The sequence below is a fragment of the Aethalodelphis obliquidens genome, unplaced genomic scaffold (genome assembly GCF_003676395.1).
Source record: "Aethalodelphis obliquidens isolate GAN/ISIS:26980383/991018 unplaced genomic scaffold, ASM367639v1 scaffold63, whole genome shotgun sequence".
In the NCBI taxonomy this organism is placed as follows: domain Eukaryota; kingdom Metazoa; phylum Chordata; class Mammalia; order Artiodactyla; family Delphinidae; genus Aethalodelphis; species Aethalodelphis obliquidens.
In genome coordinates, this window is record NW_020838007.1 from 3170904 (window position 1) to 3195758 (window position 24855).

The following is a 24855-nucleotide window of genomic DNA, read 5'->3' on the forward strand; positions in this document are numbered from 1 at the left end:
GACTGGCCTCCCATCAAACTCAGTGATGTCTCCGCAGTTATCTTGACATCTCTTCTTGAAACCTTCCAGCCTTGGCATTTAACCACGCCTGTTCTACCTGTGTCCAAACTCAATGAACACAGACTAAATGGCGAAAATCTCAATATTTTCTGAATCTTGAAAAACAAATCAAATCCTTAGCTCTAGAGCTGAAAGGATGCTATTTGAGTGTAATGAGCAACGCTCTGCCTACACCATGGCCACACGCTGGCAGTGAACTGCTGGAATGTGTCCACTGTTCCAGACTGTCACTCACCCTGAATCCCTTGAACCCAACTCACTGTCCTTCCTTCATAAAGATCAAGTGACTGGAGGTCTCCCCATGGCACCCAGCAACCTGACAGTGACAGGGATCTACACTCCAAAGTATTTGCAGGAAAAGAGCCTTCACTGAGATGCCAGCCTGCCCAAATCTCAATGCTCTCACTTCCTAACTGTGCAGCCTCGCACAAAGAGCTTAAACCTGCAGGTGTCCTCATCTGTAAAACGGGGATAATCAGAGCACTTGCCTCAGAGTTTGCTGTGAGGATGAAGTCAGTTAACTTGCATCTAGAAGAGCACTGGCACGTGGAGGCACTCAGCAACATTGGCTATTATCTGACCAACTGAAAAGGAAGAAGTAGTGAATTCCAAATCTCCAATTCCAGGAAGAGCTTGAAGTGGCCCCATGGCCAAGGGTACCTTCCGGGGAATTAGAAGAGACATCCGTCCAGTTAGAAAAGGCGGACGTCTCACATGGCTTCCCTTTACCAACTGCTCTGAGTGGTAACACCTCAACCTCCAATATCCAGCACCTTCTACAGTGTGACCACAAGGTATGCGTCCAGGTTAATCTCCCACTAGCTCCCCAAATGAACCTTGTTCTTTCATTGGACTAAAACTTAATCCTCTGCCTGCACACGCCCTGTTCTCTTCTACATTTGGGCCATCACCCTGGACTCCGCCCTCTTCCACTTTAAGTACTCCAACATGTCACAATCCCACATCCCTTCCAAATCCTGCTGACATATAAATCACTTTCTTTAATGCCTCCTGTACCGTTCAACCTTTTTTATGAAGCTGAATCCTCACTACCCTTTGTAAATTCTGTAAATGCCTTCTCCCACTAGAATGAATGTGTGCCGACTACCTTTGTTTTTTTTTTTTACATATCCCAAAGTGTTTAGCACAGTATCTTGCATATAGAAGATGCCCAATGTTCACTAAATGGGAGGGCCTGTCTCAATTCATTACCCCATCCTACCCCACGTACCTTGATAATGATTGAAATCTAAAAGACCTGAATTCTTAATTCTGAGCTAGATCCAGACTTAAAGTGAGACCTCTTGCTTTGAAACTCGACTAGTCTACCGGTCTAAAACAAGTCCTTTAACAGAAGGAAGACCTTGCCTTAAATTAAAATACAATATACTTTATAAGCTCTTTATCCTTTGCATGTTAAGAAGCTCTAGGGGTTTGACAGGAAAGTGTCTATTGATAGGAGAGTGTCTTTGAAAATTAGATTATAAGTTATAATATATATTTATAACGACTATACCATCTGTGTGATCAGCTGATAGACACACGAAATGCTGTTCAAATAGCAGTTCAAATGTCAAGTAGACATTTGTTGATTCTAGATGTTAGTCTGCATACTAACTTTCTACCTTCTAAATAAATGCCATGATCATCCCCTAATTTCTGATTGTTTGGATCTTTTTTTAGCAATATGATATTTTAAGGAGATATAAATAAGCTTTACCAACCATCAAATAAACTACATTCTATTTTTATATGGCAACAGATTCATATCTTTAAAAATATATTTTATTAAATAATCTACTTGGAGAATAATTACAAAAGCTTTAAACAATAATTCCAAGTAGTGAAAGGCAGTTTCCTTTAAAAGAAAAAAAAAAAAAGACCAAACAGTCCATAATATGTTTTGCTGCTTTATACACAGGAATGATTTATTTTACAAACTAGTCAGTTGCAACATTAGCCTGTAAAAATCAAAAACATTTTTTATCATGTCTCAAAGGCAAAGTTAACTCTATAACGATATGCTTTCACATTAACCAGTATGACAAACCATAAGAAACTTAACGCCATAACAGTTCAAAATAAAATGTACAGAACAGGCACTTTGAAGTCAGCTATTGTGTGTAACTCTCACAGTTAATGTTATGTGTACACATCTCATATTTCATCAAAGGTTATCAACCAATGAAGCAAATATTCCTTTGATGCAGAAGCACAAACACATTTAGGTTCCAAACACCATGTTCTGGTTGTAATACATGCAAGACAGACCCTAAATTAGAAAAATCTTCTGAAAGAAAATGAAGAAAAACAAAAAGCCAGGAATGAAAGCATTTACAAGCACTTGAATAAGGCCTTTAAGTGTTAAATCAGTGTTTTTTAAACCCCTTCATTCTCAGGTAAGGGATTAAGAGGCCGAGAGAGAGATCGTCTGCGAGGGTGAGGATACTGGAGGCTGGCAGTGTCAGCATCGCAAGAGTGCTCTATCAGAGGAGGAGGAGGAGGAGGAGGAGGAAGGAGCTGGGCATAACTGGACCATCTCGATCCAGCCCGTGGGGAATCCAGAGGGGGAAAGAAATACCTGAAACAATGAAGACAGGAACAAAACACCAAAACAAAACAAAAACAACAGAAAAAAAAAAAAGAAAAAACAGAAGAAAAAGAGAAAAGTAGTAAATACAAAGAGAACCAAAGAGGAAAAAACACATGCTAGAAAAAAAAGCTTTACTATATTCATGCCAAAACTAACGGAACATAATAGCAAAATCAAGACCCTTACTCAAATCAGGCTCATTTAAGCAAGTATAGAAACTTGAAAAAAGAAATACAATCTGTTAAACTTAAAATGTTAAAAAAAATTATCAGTATGAATGTTACAAAAAAGACATTAATTTTATAATTTAAAACATTTTCTAGTCTCTCAGAAACATATTGATGCTCTCCTGTAATTTACAAATCAAATAAGCTTTTTCTTTAAGCAACACTTCACTTGTAGCAGCAGCACATTTTTTAGTGCATACATGATACTGAGGACCAATTCAGATAGACTTTCACATAGTATGGCCAGCTATTGCAACATACTTTTGAAGAAACACAATCTTTGAATGTACTTAGATGTTTTTCTGCAAAAAGACTAGTACAAAATTTTGATAAGTAAAAGGGCTCAAAAATATGTCCTATTGTTATTCTTCTGCCATTTTAAAACTTACCCGTAATACTTTAGCATTTTCTCAAAAAAAGATTTATAGCTTTGTTATCAGAGGATATGAACTAAATGAAGCAGCCAACAAAATTAAGAAAATCCTGGGACATGGAATGTGGAGGTTAACATGCATGCACAATTTTAGCAGAGTTTTATCTGCTTCTTATACTATGTTTCCAAATTTTGACTTGAAGGAAACCTTAAGCCATGAAATCACACCATAAAAATATACAAGCACATATTAGAAACATTTATCTCTTTAGTGAATATGAACTGAAAACTTACAAAGATGTTTTCATTTTACTTCTAAATTATAAATGAAGCAATACCAAATGTTGTTCGGCTACAAACTGTACAGTCAAGTTACTTTCACTACTACTTCTCTCACTCCTTCACTAATACTTTTTAAACATTACAAAGAAATAACAGAGTTGTACTGAATAATATCATGTATAAACCAATTCTACAAAAGGTAAACAAATTAGCACTCAAAACAATCTTTATGAAAAATATTCAATCTTCAAATTAAAATTATAAAAATTCATTTTAGCTTACTGTTTTAGAAAATAAAAGACATAAGTCTATATATAGTCTCCAGATGGAATAGAGTGATATTTTCCCTCCTCCCAACTAGCAATGAGGATGGTAACAATCCTTTAATTTTAAAACCCATGTTCATTTCAGAAACATTTCAAAAAATTGTTTTGGTGACAATGTCTCAACAAAAAGCCTCTCCATTTATATTTCAAAAGTTTCAAATAATGTCAATAAACTGGCTAGCACAAAAAAAAATGATATACACGGTATTTTTAAAGGCCTTTTGGACTGCGTTTAGTAGTAAGCAGGCTGTTGGTGTATCTTGGGAGAGGTCAAACGGCGCTGGGGAAGGGGAAAAGGAGCTTGCTTCCCATTCCTGTGTGCATGCAACAAGCAGCAAAACAGCAAAGTTACTCCAGTTAGCTGGTACTCAGCTGTGCTTTCTGTTAAAGGACATAATACAAATGGAGAAGGGAAAATGCATCACAGATCTAACACACATGGTTATTGGCACAATAAGAACACATCAAAACTTCAAAGCTCTTTACAAAAGAAAATGTGCAGTACAGGCAGCAACCAAAAACCAGATTTTTTTAAAAAAAATTAACACTAGTATCTTTGCTTCATGGAATAATCTTTATAATCTGATATCTTCTATGGTGACCTGAAGTTGTTTTCATGCAAATACTTAAAAATCAAAAAGCAGGACTCCTTTATAAAAATATAACAATACAAAAATAGTTGAGGAGGGCTTCCCTGGTGGCGCAGTGGTTGAGAGTCCGCCTGCTGATGCAGGGGACACGGGTTCATGCCCCAGTCCGGGAAGATCCCACATGCCGCGGAGCAGCTGGGCCCGTGAGCCATGGCCGCTGAGCCTGTGCGTCCGGAGCCTGTGCTCCGCAATGGGAAAGGCCACCACAGTGAGAGGCCCGCATATCGCAAAAAAAAAAAAATAGTTGAGGAAATTTAAAATACAATTCTCTTCTTTCATTTAAGTTGACAACAGGACAACCACGTGACAGTTTGTTAAGGCTGTGCTTTGAAGTTTCCTAAATAGTATTCCAAATTATTCACAAAGGCATATTAAAATAATTTTACCTTACAAATTGAAATTTGAATATGAAAACAAAAGGACAACTCTTTAGATAACATTAAACATTCTTTGAGAATCTAAAATATACTAAAAATTCTAAAAATCAAGAACTCAGAATTTACCATATCCTCTTACAATCTCCATGAAAATTTTAAACACACACACAAAAAACATTTAATTTACTCACTTTTACAAAGCTTTAGTTTGTGTGTTTTATTTAAAATTTCAGCTTAACCTGACTCAAAGGCCACCCTACCAGCACTAGCAACACTAATGCTCATCTGGGACTACGATCCTCAGTACTGTCCCAAACTTCCTCTTCATCTCATTACTTCAAAGTTATATATGTTTCTGGAAGACCACTAAATTTCAGCATATAATTGAGTTTGTTTAACGGCCTCAGAACCTACCTGTAAATATTATGACCAAGTAATAAGCCAAATACAGAGCTACCAAAGTGCCTCCTTCTCTTCTAGTGCCACAGTTACGTGTGAATTTCTTGATTCAATCTTAAAATCCATGAAATAACACACCTTCAGTATGGCTACCAGAATGATTTAAAAAGAAGATAATTTCTAGTTTTCTCACAAAACAGCCTACCTGCCAGCAGAAGATCCATTTAATGAATTCTGAAGATTTGGTATATTTGAACCTAGAGAAGGATTTGAGTTTCCCTGCTGAGAGCTCCCATTGACAGGGCTCCCATTACCTTTCAGAATACCAGTACACTTCCAGTTGTCCATATAATTAGCTGAAAGGAAAATGGTCAAACTCATTAACATGACTAATACCTATGTTCCAGGGCACAAATCTACAATTAAAGAAATAAAAGAGACCTACAGGCTACATATCTCTCAGGATAAATGGTAAAAACATTTTTTTAAATGAAACACATATATCTCAATTTTAACAATTATTTTTTGAAGTTTTTAAAGAAATACTAATTTAAAAACAAAGCTCTCACCACCCATTTCCTTTCCTTACTAGATAAATATTAACAGAGACAATTCTCTAAGCTACCACATTATTACATTAAGTTAATATCAAAATAAAATTCTGTCTTCATTATAATGAATTTCAGTTCTGATGTGTGGGTAACGGAGTCACCTTCTCAGTTCAGCGAGTACAAGTCAAGTCCTCATGGATGTAGGTAACAGAACCTCTGGGGTTTGAGTGGCTTATCCAACTTGGCCTAATTGTTTGGATGCAAAACTGGTCACTGCAGACACTGAGCTCAGGAAATCCAAGTTAGGCAGGACGGGGCAGCAAAGACCCTGAGGAAAGGGACACCTGGGCTGGTTCTACCACAGCCTAAAGCTGACCACAGGAGACTCAGCCAAACTGCAGTTTGGGAACAGTAACTCCTCAGGGGAAATGAACGAAGCTGTAACTTCGAATCCTAAAGATGGGACGCCACCGACTAGAGTGGTACACAGAGCCAGTGGATAAACATCCGTGGAGAAGTGCAGACCACGCCACAGCACCCACAGTCTGTGTCGACCGTCCAGACCACTTCCTCTGCTTGGCATTTGTAAGAAACTTTTAGAATCAGTGGCCTCAAGATTCTCTAACTTTTGGGAGCTGTAGAGAAGAAGTGGGGAAGATACTGGATTTTTCTTCTCTTAAGGGCTTGTTGGCTAAAGCAATTGTTTAATCAAATAAGAGATGACTATATCCTGGGTTTGTAGAGAAGTCCCACAAGTTACACACATAGCAAATGGTATCTTTGGAGGTAGTGTATATTCTGTTACAGTTAGTTTTACTTTGTTCCACATGGAAACGTAAACAATTCAATTAGTCAATTACTGCTATGAACTAGGTAGAATAATAAAGATTCAACACAATATGAGACATTAATTTAAAAGTAACTGTAGAAAGATAATTTTTTTCAAAATACTTCAGAGTTTACATTTCTAAGTGAAAATTCTAAAGTAGCATCATAAAGCAACAATTCCTCCAATGAAATCTTACCTTTCCACAACCTGACACAGCCATCATCTCCTGAAGATGCCAGCACTGTCCCTGTTATATTCCAACTCACTCGCCAGACCTGAGAATTATGATTATCAAACTGAGCCACTATATGGATTTCAAATTTTGTTGGCCCACCAGAGGAAGTAAGTTCTTTCCTGTTAATAAAAAAATTTTCCTGAGGAATTCTGAGTGTACACACACACACACACACACACACACACACACACACACTCACCGTTCTAAATTAAAAAATACAAATGGTCTCACATACACGCCATATCAATGTCATATCCATACCTGCCCCCCAACCTCCATAGCTTACTGAGAGATGGGCCATGTCACTTTCACTTGATTCCCCAGTACCTGGCATGATCCTACCACATAAAAGATATTAAGTGACTAAAGAGGATTTTATTCCCCCCAAAAAGTTGAGGAATAAAAGAGATGACAATGATTAATTTCAAAAGAAAAAGTAGTAGGAAGGGAAGAATAGGAGGAGAGAAGAAGGAAAAAAGAAAAGAAAAAGAACAGAAACTCACAATTCCAAAGTTAAAGCTAAATAGATTATTCACAAGAATGTCTCAGTTCTAATTTAATTTTCCCTAAGTAGACTGCCACCTCTCATTCCTTCAAACATTTATAGAGTGCAATTATATTCAGAGGATCCAATTCATTTTAGTATCTGCCTAAATAAAACACAACTAAGAAAACATAAATCTCCTCTCTTGGGCTTCCCTGGTGGCGCAGTGGTTCAGAGTCCGCCTGCCGATGCAGGGAACATGGGTTCGTGCCCCGGTCCGGGAAGATCCCACATACCGCGGAGCGGCTGGGCCCGTGAGCCATGGCCGCTGAGCCTGCGCGTCTGGAGCCTGTGCTCCGCAACGGGAGAGGCCACAGCAGTGAGAGGCCCGCGAACCGCCAAAAAAAAAGAATCCATTCTTCAGATCACTGTTGCCTCTACACTCTCCTCCACAAATGAAAATAGGCAAGAGGTAAGAGAACTTTCAAATTAGTAATTGTTTCAAAAACTCACCTCACAGGCTTTAATGTAAAAATTCTCACGTCTTTGGTTGCTATGGCAAGAATGTGGAAAGACCGTCCCAAGTTTGGAGCAAAGGCAATATCGTGGACAGGATCCGTGACTGTCAGGAGGGTTTCAGCTTTTGCATATTTCCTAAATGAAAAAACAATTTACGTTAGAATTATCAGAAATGAAAATTTAAAAAATCCACATGTCTACGTATCTCCATTTTCTCCATCTTGCTCACAATGAAGTAGCGTTTATCTCTGCAATATATAATATGTCCAGCCCCAATCCCCAGAAACTGTGAATGTGACCTATCGGAAAGGGCCTTTGCAGATACAATTAAGGATCTCAGGATGAGAGAGAAACAGACATTAGAGAAGAAGCCATGTGAAGACACAGGCAGAGATTGGAGTGATGCAGCTCAGCCACGGAACTCCTGGAGCCTCCGGAAGCTGGAAGAGACAAGGAAAGAGTCTGAAAGCAGCACAGCCCTGACAACACGTTGATTTCAGATTTCTGGCCTCCAGAACTCTGAAAAGAAACATCTCTTTTAAGCCACCAGTTTGTAGTAATTTGCTTTGACAGCCCTAGGAATGTAATATAACCTCCCAGGTTTCTTCCTTTAATTTTTTTTTTAAGTTTAGCTTAAAACAGAGTAACTAAAACTTAATTAGAATGAGATCTTGATTTGTTAGCCATTAACATCTTTTTTAAGAAAAAGGGTACCTGAATTCCCTAAAATTTGAGTGTAAAGAAAAAAGTTAAGCTGACAACAGCAAGAATTGAGTTTTTTAAGTGATGATAAAGGAAGCTACAACAAAGTCTATTTCCACACCTCGGGAGTGTTAAACTACCATCTGATCCTGTTATTCTCCAACTGAGAAGTCTTTCAATGGCTTCACATTACCCTTAAGATAAAAATTAAACGTTGAACAGTAGGTCTTGCAGGTATAAGCCTTCCAGATTTCTCATCACACTCCCTTTTACCTATTATGTTCCAAACACAGGGAAAATATATTGGCTCTCTCTCAACACATGCAGTTTTCTCCATCTGGAATGTTTTGCCCTCTTTGTCTGGCTAATTTCTACTCATTCTATGGGTCTCCTTTTTTTTTTTTTTTTTTTTTTTTTGCGATACGCGGGCCTCTCACTGTTGTGGCCTCTCCTGTTGCGGAGCACAGGCTCCAGACACGCAGGCTCGGCGGCCATGGTTCATGGGCTCAGCCGCTCCACGGCATGTGGGATCCTCCCGGACCGGGGCACGAACCCATGTCCCCTGCATCAGCAGGCGGACTCTCAACTACTGTGCCACCAGGGAAGCCCTATGGGTCTCCTTTTGAATGAATCTTCCTGGCCCCCTCCCCCTAGGCATAATCTCTGAACATCCTGATTCTCTCAGTTTATAAAATTCATCACCATTTTTCACCTTTTTTTTGTTTGTTTGTTTTCCCTTCATGACGGTACATACTGGGAGATCAATTACCTTTTCCTCTACACCACTCAATTTTATATTACCAGAGCAGAGAACTTAGCGTATCATAGGAAATCAGTAAATATGTGACAAATAATGCGTAACTGAGTTAATGAATAAAGAAATAACATTTTAAAAAATTAAATGCAATTCAGAACAATAACTTAACCAAAGCAGTACTGACCTGGTGTTTTCATTATATTCGAAAATCTGAACCTTGGCCATTGCGTTTGGGCTGCTGTCATCACTTCCTACAGCGATCATGGGGGAATGAGCACGAGAGCTAGAAAGGAAAAGTAAAAGATATTTTACATAATTATAAAGTTAATGCACATTTAGTTCAGAGAATTAAAAATGCGTTCAGCAGCCATGCAACCCACCAGTCAGCGTGTCACTGCGGACTAGACCCCTGCCACGCCCGGCACCACACACCCAGGAGGGGTACCCCTGAGTTCTCAGCCTGGGGACTGAGGACACTGGGCTTTCACCTTGTTTTTAACCACATTTTCTTATGGCTTAGAAAGTAGTCCTTTTCCCAAAACAAAAGGCTTCAAGCAGTCAATAGATTTTTTTTTTTAAAGACACTTAAGAGGCGTTAGAATTTTTCTTTCTAAAAGATCTGGTCATTAACTATAGAATGAAAAGTAATTTTACGATGACCAAATTCATGGCAAAAAGATTTTTACATGCTTCGTACAAAAAGAACCCCACCCCGACGGAGAAGGAAAAGTAGAAAAAGACCACCCTCAGGAAGGCATGCCTGTCATTCTCTAGTCTCCAGACTCATTTGTGGTCAACTGCGTTTTGACAAAGGCAAAAGATAAGCAATAAGAGAGTGAACTCCACTGACGTTGACTCTAGGTTGAATCTTTTTTTTTCATTTCTATGTCTAATGTCCTAGATACTGATTTCCTTTGCCTCCCCCATCCAGATTAAGTAATACCTCTATGAACATGACATAGAGGTATTGTTTAACCTTTGATCTTGATATTGTGATCTGCCAATTTCATAAAGCTGAAAACAAAATGCGATAATTAAAAAAAAACGTTTAGGTGTTTATTACTAAAGCATCTGATAACGACATCACCTAATATAAGGAAAAAACCAGGTAGGGACTTCCCTGGCGGTCCAGTGGTTAAGAATCCACCTTCCAATGCAGGGGACACAGGTTCGATCCCTGGTTGGGGAACTAAGATCCCACATGCCTTGGGGCAACTAGCCCACGTGCTCTGGAGCCTGCACGCCACAATTAGAGAGAAGCCCAAGTGCTGCAACTAAGACCCGACACGGCCACAAATAAACAAACATTTTTTTTAATTAAAAAAAAAAAGAAAAATACCAGGTAAACTACAAAGTCCTATAGTAATAAAATAAAATTACAAGTTACTTATTATAATTCTTGGCTATTCAAAGGGATGTAAATTATAGTAATTTCTATATCTAACAAAATTTCTTTTTTCAATGTTCCACAAATGTATTTATTTGATCAAGGACAAGTACATTTATAGTAATATATTCTAAAATTACTGAAAATATAAATTTTTAAAATATTCTAAAAATTAAATTGTGAAACATCCAGATAACAACCTGAATTAAGGATTATCTCATTTGTATATCCATAAATAAGATGATCACATTTAAACCATTTTCCAAATATGACTCATAATTAAACAGTGAGCAAAACCATCCAACTCTGACTGAATACAGGAGACTGATCACCTGCATCTCCTTCCTACGCCTCCGTGGAAATGATGAAAAAATAACACTGTAACAGTGCAGAAATCAGAATGTGCCATCAGAAATCATGAAATCTGGAGGATTCCAGGAAGCAAAAGGAGATCAGACCGTTAAAATGCTAAGGGAAAAAGAGCTCAACAACTATCATTAAGGAGGAAATTCTAGCAGCTCCAACCTCTAATCAATAAGTAAATAACGAATCAATCAATCAACCAATAGTAATGAGTAATGGGGCAATCATGAATTGATTCATTTAATAATCTGCAATCAGAAGACCCCCATGGCTGGCAGCTGACTCTGCTCTAGGCTAAATAAAATCTGAGAAGGATCCTAGTGAGATGATTAGAACTTATGAGAAGAGATATGAACTTGAAATAAAGTAGCACTGCAAAGCCGGCAGGGAGAGGGACAAGAAAGAAGAAAATACATTAAAGTGCTCTATCCCCCAAGTCAAAACCTCCTGACTTTGGCAATTTGGGGGTAATGCCCACCTGCCAGCTCCCTCTTGGTCGCCCTACAAGGAAACCCTGCCAAACCACTCCACCTACTTAGTCAAAACTCAGCCAACCCCCTAAGTAAGAGAATGAGCTGTTAAGAAAACAGCATCTAACAGGAGAAAAATACCAACACCAGTTCTCTCTAGCAGCCATCACAGTCTCCTGTTCACAAATACATGAGCAAAGACTAACATGCACTTGAGAAAAAGAAGGAGTGTGACAGTTAAAGACCAAGGCATACAAACAGTTCTTTGAGGAAATAGATCTTTGAGAAAATATAAAACAGCCTACAGTCCACATCATATGCAGATTCTACATTTGTAAACTGACCTACTTGCTAAAATTTATTTGCAAAACCAAAAATCCAATACTTGGGGCATTCATGGGCCTTCCTGTTTCAGCTTTATGCTGAAAAACCAGTGCCTGCTTTGCACTCTATTTACCATCATGTTTTCTGCATTTTTGTTCTTTGTGTTGATGATTTCACTGTTTAAAATGACCCCCAAGCTTCCCTGCTGGCGCAGTGGTTGGGAGTCCGCCTGCCGATGCAGGGGGCACAGGTTCATGCCCCGGTCTGGGGGGATCCCACGTGCCGTGGAACAGCTGGGCCCACGGGCCGTGGCCGCTGGGCCTGCGCGTCTGGAGCCTGTGCTCCGCAACTGGAGAGGCCACAGCGGTGAGAGGCCCGTGTACCGCAAAAAAAAAAAATGGCCCCCAAGCGCAGTGCTGACGTGCTGCCTTGTGTTCCTAAGTTTAGCAAGAAGTTCATGATGTTCCTTATGGAGAAAATACCTGTGTTAGATAAAAGCTGCATTCAGGTGTGAGTTAGTGTTGTTGGCTGAGTTCAATGTTAATGAATATATGCTAAATAAGATGGCTTTAGACAGAAAGACACATAAAACAAGGTTAAGTACTGATCAGTTAACAAAAATGTGATCAGAGGCTGGTAGCACCTAATCCTGTATTTCCCCTAGGAGGGGTGGCTCAGTATTAGCTAATTCAGTGTTGCAGCAACTTGATAGAACATAACTACTGCAAAAAAGGAGACTTGACTGTAAATCAAAAAACATAAAAATTTTAATTAGGATCCTCAGAGAAATGTTGTATCCATGTAACAAAAACTGACAGGCATAAAAAAGGAGTTATCAGAGAAAAAGAAAGACTTCTTAACAATTAAAAATGATTGCCACTCCCCCCAACCCCCAACATCACTGGATGGTATAAAATGTATACCTGAAGAACAAGTTGGAGATCTGGAAGACAGAGTAGTAAATCTCCAAACAATTTTAAAGAAATAGAGAGTAAATCCAAGAATAATCAAAGATGAATTCCAGAAGGACAGAATCGAGAAAACAGAAGGATAAATTATCAAAGAATCCTAAAATATCCCCAATCTGAGACAAGGACCTTCACCTTAAAAGGGACCACTAAGCATCAAGCAGGATGAATTCAAAATAGACCAACATCTAATAGTGTATGTCTGGATTTACTTAAAAATAATCCAGTTTTTTTTGTTTTGTTTTGTTTGTGAAGGTGGGGAGGCATATACAGATTAAACAAGAGTAGCTTTGAATTACTGTAGCTGGGTGATGGATATTTGAGGCTCTGCCTATTATATACTTTTAGTATATTTGAAATCTTCCCTAACAGAAAAATGTTTTAAAAGAAAAAACACCTGGAAACATCCTGGTATATAAATTTTAGAATTCTACTACCTTAAACCATACAAAGCAATTCCAGGAGTTTTAATGACCCAAGTGTGAAAGGCAAAACCAAAAACCTTTCAGAATACACTTGACAACATCAAGGTGCGGAATTTTTCAAATAAAAAAACAAAAAGCACTATAACAAATATAGAAAGACTGTTAAGTGTGGCTATATTAAAATTCAGAACTTTCTGCAGACTATCAAAAGTCATGATAGTGTCAAAATGACAAACCACAAACTCGGAGAATATACTTGCAACTCAAAGTAGTAATGCAAAATCCTAAAATCTTCCAGAAAGATTAGTCTTCCCACAAAAGATCCAGTATCAGACTGACCTCAGACATCTCACCACCTAAAGTTTAAAAGATTCAAGAATAGTAATTTGAAATTCTTACATTTGGAACTTGGCCGAAGTTCTAAAACTAGTCAAACTATAATTAAGCATGGAGAAAAATTAAGACATTTCTGGGTATGCCAGAATTCAGAAAGCTTGCCATCCATCCCATATAGGAAAAAAAGTTACTTTAAGAGGTATGTGACCAAAATGAAAACAAAAAATCCAAAGGCAACTCGTGATACGAAAATTGTGACAGCCAAGTATAACCCAAAAGTAAAGGAATCAGTAAAGAGAAAAGAGCACCCATCAGGAGTTAATGCCATATTATTCTGTGTGAACGAAAGTTTTCATGAAACAGATTACATTTATGTCTGTAATGAATATTTACATAATCTAGTCTTATAAATTTGGTTGCTACTTAATATTTAGAATCAACTTGTAGTCAAAAGATAAAGTACTTATATGTGTACTTAACACATATAACTTAATATTATTAAATGTTTACAAAACATAAATACAAACATTGTAAATCTTGTCACTGTATAAGCAATATAACAAAATATTAGGAAATGGGAGGGTGAATGTGTGGTAGAAGCAAAAAAAAGCTGATTTCCCCTTTTTTAAAAGAGAGGTGAGTCAATATATAGTCTAAAAATTGATAAATCACTAGAGAAATAAATATTTAAAATTAAGATAATTACCAATACAACTAAACAACTATTAACACTTCCACAAATAAAATACCTTGTCATACCTTCACAAGTGGAAAGCTTTGTAAATGTGCTGAAGTCATCTTTCACAGAATGAGTATAAATACTGTCTAAAGATAACACAGCAAGAACCAAAGGTATAAATAAATCATTTAAAAATAAAATAGTGACTACCAGAATTAAAATCTAAAAACAAAACTACTAACAGCATTTGTTTTTAGGGAGTAAGGGAACTTTTACCTCTCATTTTGTACTCTTCTAGATTATTTGAATTTTTTAATCAGGTGACTCATTACTCTTTTAATTTTAAAAAGTTTAATAAAAATCAACTATGATACAGTCTTAGAATCATACTCTATACAGCAGTTAAAGGAGTAAGGAAGAACTAGTTATACTAACACATGGGAAAATGCCCATGATGTATCTGTAAGTGAAAAAGGCAAATTGCATGAAAGGAAAATGTTATGTCTAAACATGTCTGTGTGTTTTGTGTCCACTTGTACATGATAGCATATACCTGTATTTGCATATATTTGTGTGTTTATAAACACACAAATTAAATATTTGTTATTAAATATTTATTTTATATACATGGAAAAAGTCCAGAAGGCGCACCAGAATATTTACAGTGGTTGGCTTCTTCTGTGGAGTAGAAATAGGGGTATAAGACACATGACAGGGTGGAGAAAGGAGAATTTTTATTCTACATAATATACATTTTAAAAAATAATGAACAAGACTACTTAAGAAAAGCATTTTCAAAAAAATAAACCATCTGATGCTAAGTGTAATAATTACTAGGCTTATATCACCAGAGGATTGCTGTGTAAGCATACCTTGAAGGGTTCCAAGAAATACAACTACAGCTTAGCTTGCATGAGATCTCATGTTGCAGAGACCACTGGCTGAGATTCATGACGTCTGGTGCCTCGTAGATTCTGACTATACCATCTGCTGAGCAGGTTGCTAACATAAGACCCATATGCTTAGGAGCAAATTTCACGTCGGTAACAGATGTTCTGCTGTCCACTAGTGTTGTCCTCTTGACCTGAAAAAAAATTAACAATTTAAATTAAATACAGGGACTTCCCTGGTGGCGCAGTGGATAAGAACACACCCGCCAATGCAGGGGATACGGGTTCGATCCCTAGTCTGGGAAGATCCCACATGCCGCGGAGCAACTAAGCCTGCACACCACAAGGAAGAGTAGCCCTGCTCGCCACAACTAGAGAAAGCCCTCGCGCAGCAACAAAGACCCAACACAGCCAAAAATTTAAAAAAAATAAATTACATCTTAAAATAAATAAATTAAATACAAAAAAAAAGGATGGCAGAGTGGAAGGAACACAGGCTCTGAAATCACACAGAACTCCTCTGCCACTTACTAGGTATATAATCTTGAATAAGGTATTCAAAACCTGTGTGGGCCTCAATTTCCTCCAAAGCACTTAACAAAGTACCACATACACAGCTAGCAATCAGTAACAAACCAGTGACCTATAATCAATTACTCCCTCTATGGCAGAAGAAAGAAGGCCTTACAAAGTCTAACTTTATTAAATTAGGTTAAGTACTCTCTTCTTAAGCAGATAGGTCAGTAAACCAGAAAATGTTAGAATTTTCATATGAGCAGTTTTGTCATACAAAGCAGGCCGCAAAGTAAAAGAATTAAGATTCTTTAACAGCAGAATGGAAGGTGTGAAACTTCTTCCATCAAATGTAAGTGTTAGTCCTACTCAGACCGCTACCATCCACTTTTAAAAGAAGGCATGTAGTAAAGACCAAGCGAATGGTACGAAGCTGGCATTCTGGTAATTAGAGAATCCCAGCATAGCATGTACCAGTTACTGTCTGGCACCTAGATGAGATGATTTTTGACTGAAAATGTCAATAAAATTTAGAAATCAAGAGTTTACTGTCTATGGTTACTAAAATACATCTTAAGGTGTCTGAATATCAAAAGAATATCAAACTTCAAAGATAACAGAGCATCTTTGCAAACTTTTGTCTAAAAACACCACTGAATAATTAATAACACGAATGCTGAAATATTAAATGTATTAATGACAGTGGATTTAACTAAAGACAAATAATTAAGTTCGAAGAAAAATCCTTTCTATGCCACCACTCCTAAACCCAACCTATAGGATGCTAACTGATCCATCTCAGACTGACTGCTAGAAAAATCCTTTCTATTCAAGAAATGTCTCTGCTCCCCTGCTCTTAAGCAACTGTTTGCCTGAGGAAGGCCCCGGTGCAAAGGCAATGAGGCCAACCCCTCCCATCATTTGAAAAAAAAAATGTCAAACAATATGAATAGTATGCAAGCTACAAACCTACAGTAATTAAAACAATTTGTTATGACCTAAGAATAGACAGACACCAATGGAATAGAGTCCAGAAATAAACTCTCCATATATGGTCACTTGATTTTCAACAAGGATGTCAAAATCATTCAATGGGGAAAAGGCAATCTTTTCAATAAAAGGTGTTAGAAAACTGGATATTGACATGTAAAAGAATGAAGTTAGATACTTACCTTATACCGTGTACAAACATTAACTCAATATGAATCAAAGACCTAAACATGAGAACTAAAATTACAACACTCTTAAAAGAAACTTTGGGGAAAAGTCTCCATTACAATGAATTTGTCTATGATTTATGATACCAGAAACACAAGGAAACAAAAGAAAAAAATAAACTGGACTTCATGAAAATTTTGTGCACCTACGGACACTATCAAGAGAGTGAAAAGGCAAATCACAGAATGGGAGGAAATATTTGGAAATCATATATCTCTTAAGGAATTAATATCCAGAATACTTAACGAACCCCTACCTACAACTCAACAAAAAAAAAAATGGGCAAAGGACTTGAAGAGACATTTCCCTAAAGAAGTAAAAGTTTCTGGTAACAATTCCAATTCCGGTGGGGATGGGGGGTAGAGGCTGTTCCCCACATAATTCTGACACCAGCAGGGTGTCCAAGGAGAATTCAACTCAATTTTGACACTAACTACCCGGAGATAGCGTCAGATTCCACGAGCTCAGAGTTCAGTCCCACAAGACCACCCTTCTTCAGATGCCAGTCGAAAACCCAGGTTGTTATCTGTGCTTCTGACTGACTGGTGTAACTCAGGGACAGTCACATGGAAGAGACGCACAGGCTGGGGACAGGTACCCAAGGCTGGGGACAGGTGTGGAGCTTCCACGCCCCCTCCAGGCACCACTCTCCCCAAATCTCCAGGTGTTCACCAGTCCAGAAGCCTCCGAACCCTGTCCTCTAGGGAAGGGGTCCCCAACCCCTGGGCCATGGACCAGTCCCGGTATGTGGCCTGTTAGGAACGGGGGCGCACAGCAGGAGGTGAGCAGCAGGCAAGCGAGTGAAGTTTCGTCTGTATTTACAACTGCTCTCCGTTGCTCACATTACCACCTGAGCTCCGCCTCCTGTCAGCATTACGCTGAGTTGTATAATTATTTCATTATTTTATTATTACAATGTAATAGTAATAGAAATAAAGTGCACAACAAATGTAACGTGCTTGAATCATCCCGAAACCATCCCCCTTTGCCCTCCCCGTGGAAAAACCATCTTCCACGAAACGGGTCCCTGGTGCCAAAAAGGTTGAGGACAGCTGCTATAGGGGTTTTATGGAGACATCATTACACAGGCGTGAATGACTACCTCATTGGCCATTGGTGACTACATCAATCCCCAGCGCCTCTCTCCTCCCTGGAGGTCAGGGTGGGTGGGACTGAAAATCTTACCACCCCAAAGTGTTCTTGGAAAGACCACTGCTCCTCGGGTGCTCATGTTCCCCACCCACCAACCACCACTAACAAATGTCTCACCCAATGGCTCTGTCCACGCAGTTTATCATTTGATTCTCCTACTATTTCTTCCCAGACAGCAGCTGTTCGGTCAAAAGAACAGGAAGCCAAAACCTGTCCAAATTCAGGATGGGCCCATGTCACACGCCACACAGATCCACTATGTGTCTGAGGAATTAAAAAAGCAAAAAATGAAAAAAGCTTAGTTTAGTCACTTGAAGAAACAGAATACAGGTATTTTTACTTCAACAAAAGGAGAAAGCTATTCAATTTAACATTTAAAAAGTTAAATTCTAGGGAATTCCCTGGTGGTCCAGTGGTTAGGACTCCACTCTTCCACTTCAGGGGGCATGGGTTTGATCCCTGGCCGGGGAACTAAGAGCGTGCATGCTGTGCAGCGCAGCCAAAAAAAAGTTCAATTCTAGCACTTTTAACGTTTAGAAGATACTCTGTACTTAAGATTGCAGCCCTTCTAGAGTCAAATTCTTCTAACATTTTACTAATAAAGAAAAATCCAGCTGGATAAAGTTGACCTCTTTCCGTGCTAATGATAGTTGGAGACTTGGTTCAGAATTTAGCCTAACAAAGCTTTTAAACAGAGATTCTATCAGTCCACTGTTTTTTTTTTTTACTTGCAAATTTCCTCTATAGGAAACATCCACCTGATAAATAAGAGTAATCAAAATTATATGCTTCAGGGCTTCCCTGGTGGTGCAGTGGTTGAAAGTCCGCCTGCCGATGCAAGGGACACGGGTTTGTGCCCCGGTCCAGGAAGATCCCACATGCTGCAGAGTGGCTGGGCCTGTACGCCATAGCCGCTGAGCCTGTGCGTCCCGGAGCCTGTGCTCCGCAACGGGAGAGGCCACAACAGTGAGAGGCCTGCGTACCGCAAAATAAATAAATAAATAAAATAAAAAAATTATATGCTCCAAAAGCCTGACAGTATAAGAAACCATGGCAACAAAATGCTTAAATGATTCTGATGTCTGGCTAGACAATGGACTATTCTAGGAAAAGAGGCAATGAGAACAAATATAGAGAAGTCCAAATCCTTGTATTCTGAGGAAATAATTTAAAGTTCAATAGCATTATCTTTATAGATGAAAAATGTCAAATTAGTTCAAATTTCTATTATCCAACTTTTTGTTGACAAAAAAAAAGGCAGAAAAGTCTTAAAGCATTTCACATCAACAGAATTCATTTGTGCTTTCCAGTAAAAATAATGTATGACAACAAGCACCAGTCCACCAATGATGCTTACAAAATCTGTTTCAATCTAACACTTTTATACTCAATAATCTCAGAACACTTTCATAATCCAATAATTTCTACATGGTAACAGTGTCATCATCCAATGGTAAACTTTGCACCGCCCCCCTTTTTTTTTTGGCCGTGCCATGCGGCATGCAGGATCTCTGTTCCCCGACCAGGGATTAACCCATGCCCCCTGCAGTGGAAGCACAGAGTCTTAACCACTGGACCACCAGGGAAGTCCCTGCACCCTTATTTTATTTTTTTTGCGGTACGTGGGCCTCTCACCATTGTGGCCTGTCCTGCCGTGGAGCACAGGCTCCAGATGCACCGGCCCAGCGGCCACGGCTCATGGGCCCAGACACTCCGCGGCACGTGGGACCCTCCCGGACCGGGGCACGAACCCGCGTCCCCTGCATCGGCAGGCAGACTCCCAACCACCAGGGAAGCCCCTGCACCCTTATTTTTTATCCTTTGTTCTGTCCAGTCTTTTTCATTTCACCTTTCTTATTTTTACAGGCTATTAAGTAAAAGATGCACTAGGGCACTGAGATTCTGCTAAATGTTAGATTCCCAGTAAAGCACAATCTAACTAAAGAATAAGGATTGCACAAAGGTGTTCATAACAATAAAAAGGAAACAACTTAAATATCCATCAGCTAAACAAAATAGGGTATATTTGTTGTTATATTTGTTTTGTTGCTATAGTTATGTTTAAAAACAAACCAAAGTACTTATGAAACATGCTGTTAAACTAAAAAGCAAGAAATACGAGTCTCCTTTTGGAGTGATAAAAATAAGTTTTGGAACTAGACAGAGGTAGTAATTGTACAACATTGTGAATGTAATAAATGCATTCACATTTATTTGTTTACTTGAAATAGCTAATTTTACGTTGTGTGACTCTCACCTCAATTTAAAAAAAGGGGAGAGGACAAAAGATTTGAATAGACACTTCACCAAAGAAGATAAATGAATGGCAAATACGCACATGAAAACACTATCAACATAATTAATCATTAAGGGCATACAAATTGAAACCCAGTGAGACACCACTTCACACCCACTAAGACGGCTATAATCAAAAAGACAGACTGGAACCCTCATACATTGATGGTGGAATACAAAATGGTGCAGGCACTCTGGAAAAGAGTCTGGCAGTTTTCAAGAAAGTTAAAACATACACAGCCCAGCAATTCTATTCCTACATATCTAAGAGAATTGAAAACGTTTGTCCACACAAAGACTTGTATGGCATGTTCATAACAGCATTATTCATAAGTGCCAAAAACTAAAAACAATCAAATTGTCCATCAAATAGTGAATGAATAAATAAAATGTGGCTTCATCTATACAAGGGAATACTACTCAGCATTACAAAGGATCGAACCACTGACACATGCCACAACATCAATGAACCTCAAAAACATGCTAAGGAAAGTAGGCAGAAACAAAGAACTACATACTGTAGAATTCCATTTATATGAAATGTCTAGAAAAAGTAAAACTATACAAATAGTTCAGTGGTTACTTGGGGAGTACGAGGGAACGAGGATTGACCCCAAAAGGCACAAGGGAAACTTCAGGGTTGATGGAAGTGTTCTAAAATTAGATTATGGTTATGGTTGCATAACCGTGTAAATTTACTAATACTCGTTGAACTGTACATTTAAAATTGATGATTCTCAAGATACATAAAAATGTACCTGGGTAAAGCTATTACTTCTAAAATACAAGAAATAAAACTATGTACAAAACATCACAACTATTAAAAAATATATAAAGGAAAAAGGTAAGAAATACTGAGATGCAAAAAATAATTAGGTTAGAATGATACAGAATTTCAAATTTCTTATTCTTAAATATTCTGAAGTGTATTTGTTACCTTAATAGTGAAAAAAATGTAAGTAAAAGATATAAATTTTACAATTCTCTCAAAGCTGAACAGCAAGTCACTAATGCTACTAAATAGTAAATGTTTCAATTCTTTCAAATCACTGTAAAAATAAATACTAACCTTCCAGCTAGCAGTGCAATGCCAATCCCCACTTTCACTTTTATCCCAGACCTGTAAGAAAAAAGATATTTTATACCAAGAATTCCTACAAATTAATATGAAAAACATAAACATTAGTCACTATGAGGGCAAAGGAGGGGAACATAAATTCACAAAAGAAAACAATCAGTAAGTAAACATTCACTCATTCAACAAAATATTTATTGAGAAACTTGGATACGTCAGGCACTGTGCTGAGCACTGGGGTCAAGGAACCTTTGCTCTACTAGTTAATGGAGACAATATCAGTTACAGTCAAGTCTGGTTACTTATAGCCATTATGTCCTAGTTATGTCCTAGAATGTCACTGTAAGCAGTAAATTGGCGAATACCAAACCACTCCTCCTGAGGAAAATACTGATAGGTGAGATTCACAGGAGCATCTGGTCACAATATATTTGTCAACCAATCGATACATAACCTTGTTTTATGTGTGTATGTTTAAAAACACCGTATTTGGTATACATTATTGATTCAATAACACTGAACTCACTGCCAACAGTAGCATAACTCACGTCTGAATGAAGCTTCCCTAACACACACTTTCTTCATTGGGCACATCACAGCCTTCTTGCTTGTGGGAACTCTATGCAGCACTACACTTGGGGACCACTTCAGACAGTGGAAATCACCAAAAAAAGAACAAAAATGTGAAAAATGTGACACTAAATAGACAATGAGAAGGATGCTTGTTTACATTATGAAAGCCTGAATCATAAGGCAGAGTGTCACCTGTCCAACCTCAGCTGGGAATGCACATCCGACAACTCTATAATATTTTTTGCCACCCAGCTCATGTCAACAAACAACCATAAGCATTGATTTTGGGGTTACAAATAAATTTTAAAGAATAAGCAAATTCACAAATACAATATTTGCAAATAATGAGGATCAATTGTATATATAACAAACAAAAACAAAACATTCAACATTACTACCAACAAAAAATACAGATTACAATAAGACATTTTAACCTGTGTTAAAAAAGTGTAATGATAAACAGTATGGTGGCTCCTCAAAAAACTTCGAATAAAAATAGAATTGCCATGTGATCCAGCAATTCCACTTCTGGGTCTGCACCCCAAAGAGTTGAAAGCAGGGCCTCAAGGAGATATTTGTTCACCCACATTTATACCAGCATTATTCACAACTAAAATGTAGAAGAAACCCAACTTCACTGACAGATGAGTGATAAGTAAAATGCGGTATATGCAATATATATTTTTAGCCTTTTAAAAAAGTTTTTAAGTTTAAACATTCCCTTTTTCACAAAGGAAATTATGACATATGCTACATGTATGAACTTCAAAACATTATCCTAAGTGAAATCAGCCAGTCACAAAAAAGACAAATCCTGTAAGATCCCACTTAAATGAGGCCGCTAGAATAGCCACATTCAGAGACAGAAAGTACAAGGGTGGCTGCCAGGGGCGGGGGCCGGAGGGACCGGCTAGTTATGTTTAACGGGGACAGTAAGAAATGAGAAGGTTCTGGAGATGGAGGCAAAGATATGAACATACTTAATACCCCTGAGCTGTACGCTTAAAAATGGTTAAGGTAATAAATTCTGTTACGTGTACCTTACCACAATAAAAAATAATTAAAGAAAAAAAACTGCAACGATAATGCCCGACACGGACAACTATCACACTGATACTCTTCACCAGCAGTATTGTAACATAGTACAAACCTGCAAAAAGCTAATTTGCCAATTACTCTCAAAAACTTTTAAAATATTCACTAATTTCTCTACTGTAATGAGCCTAAGGAAATCATCCAGAAAACATAAAAAGCTGGGTTAACGAAGATTTTCACTGCAACACCACGACAGACAAAAGCTCCGTACTGGACAACCCACTAGGTCCTAGTGACTTGGAGGCTGAGTTCTACTCGGATAAGGAAACCCACTCGGTTAACGGACGCTAATTATTGCGACACTCCCACGGCGGGGCGGGCGGAGGGGTGGGTGAGAAAACCTGGGCCTCGCAACACTTGCAGCCCGGGAAGTGGATTCCGACCCGCCCGCGAGGACGTCGAGTACGGAGCAGACCGGCCGTGCGGCTCCCCCCGCCCCGGCACTTCTGTGAGGAGCGGGCGGACGGCGGGGAGGGGTCCCGGGACCCCGCTCCGGATGGAGGGGCCGCGGTGCGCGGGGGCCGGCTCACCCCACCCACTGTGCCGGCGACCCCGCGACCCGGGTCCCAGCCTGACCAACGAGGAGCAATGCCATGGCGCCTGGGGCCCAGCCGGGCGACCCTGGCGAGTCGACCTGCCCCGCGCGTTCGGCCTCCCCCGCGACAGGAGCGCGCACGCCGCCATGACGCACGCACGCCCCCGTGACGCATGCACGCCCCCGCAGCCGCGCGGAGGCGGCCCAGGCGGCGTTGACTCCACAATAACTAGGAGGAGGGCGCCCGCCAATCGGCCTGGGCTCCGGACCTCGTGTCCGCAGCGCGCCTCAAGTCGGGAAGAGTCCACTCTCCACGCGCCCCTCCGCTCGGACAGCGGGCCGCGCACGCTCCCGCCTCCTTCCGGGCTCGGCCCCGCGCGCACCTTGACGCTCTGGTCACTGGAGCAGGTGGCCATCCGCCGTCCGTGGAAGTCGAAAGACACATCGTGGATGAGATCTTTGTGGTCCGCCGCGATGCTGCGCGCCACGAACATGGCTGCGCCAGCCCCTCCCTCCTCCAACAGGACGGCGCGGCGGCGCGCGGACCACAGCCCACCCGGACCTGGCTCCGGGGCGCGCACCGCTGTGCTTCCCGCGGGCCGCTCGCGCGCCCCGGCTGCGCCGCGCCCCGCCCCCCGGCCCATCATACCCTGCGGGACCCCGCCCCCGCCCCGTCATACCCCGCGCGGCCGTGGCTACTGGACTTCTTGGGACGCCGGTCAGTCTCTTGGGTGCGGCGCTGCCTGTACCCTGAGGAGAGTTAGAGGACTCTCTGACCAAGTGTGGAAATTGGGGAGAATGCGAAGGTTAAGACTGTCGTCTGCGGGCCTCGGCCCTGAGTCAGTCTCGTCCGTGTTTGGGCGTGTGTCCCCGGGAGACGGGCCGGGCCGGGCTGCAGTGGGCGCGGAGAGTGGGCAGTGCGGACGGGGCGTGTGTCCGGGGCTGTTCCGGGCGGCCGGAGCGCAGGCTCCCAGACGTAGCGGGTGGGCCCGGCCGTTTCCCGCCCCCCACACCAACCCCGGGAGGTGCGGAAATGGCTTAGCCTTGCTGTTAGTTCCTTCACTTGCCTTCCCCCCTGCGCCCCCCACTAAAAATAGTAAGATTTTATTGGTACTTTCAGAGGCAAACTCCCAAACCTGTGAGCTGCAGGTATGATAACTAAGAACTACTGTAACTGCTCTGAGGTCAAAGAC

General features: G+C 40.0%; 1 protein-coding gene across 2 annotated transcripts; it reads right to left on the reverse strand.

The window, feature by feature from the left end:
• Window positions 1-1957: 1957 nt before the first annotated feature.
• On the reverse strand, window positions 1958-24267 carry SEH1L (SEH1 like nucleoporin). 2 transcript variants are annotated; one of them, XM_027088638.1, is made up of 9 exons: window positions 24046-24267; window positions 21454-21504; window positions 18207-18353; window positions 15189-15400; window positions 9549-9647; window positions 7900-8040; window positions 6864-7021; window positions 5493-5643; window positions 1958-2641 (listed from the first exon to the last, which is right to left on the reverse strand). In XM_027088638.1, exons 1-9 carry the CDS (start codon window positions 24154-24156, stop codon window positions 2440-2442), a joined length of 1272 nt encoding a protein of 423 aa, XP_026944439.1. In that variant the 5' UTR covers window positions 24157-24267; the 3' UTR covers window positions 1958-2439. The 2 variants fall into 2 exon arrangements, with proteins under 2 accessions (XP_026944439.1, XP_026944438.1); XM_027088637.1 differs by having other exon boundaries at window positions 1958-4242; window positions 24046-24266.
• Between the last annotated feature and the right edge of the window lie 588 nt (window positions 24268-24855).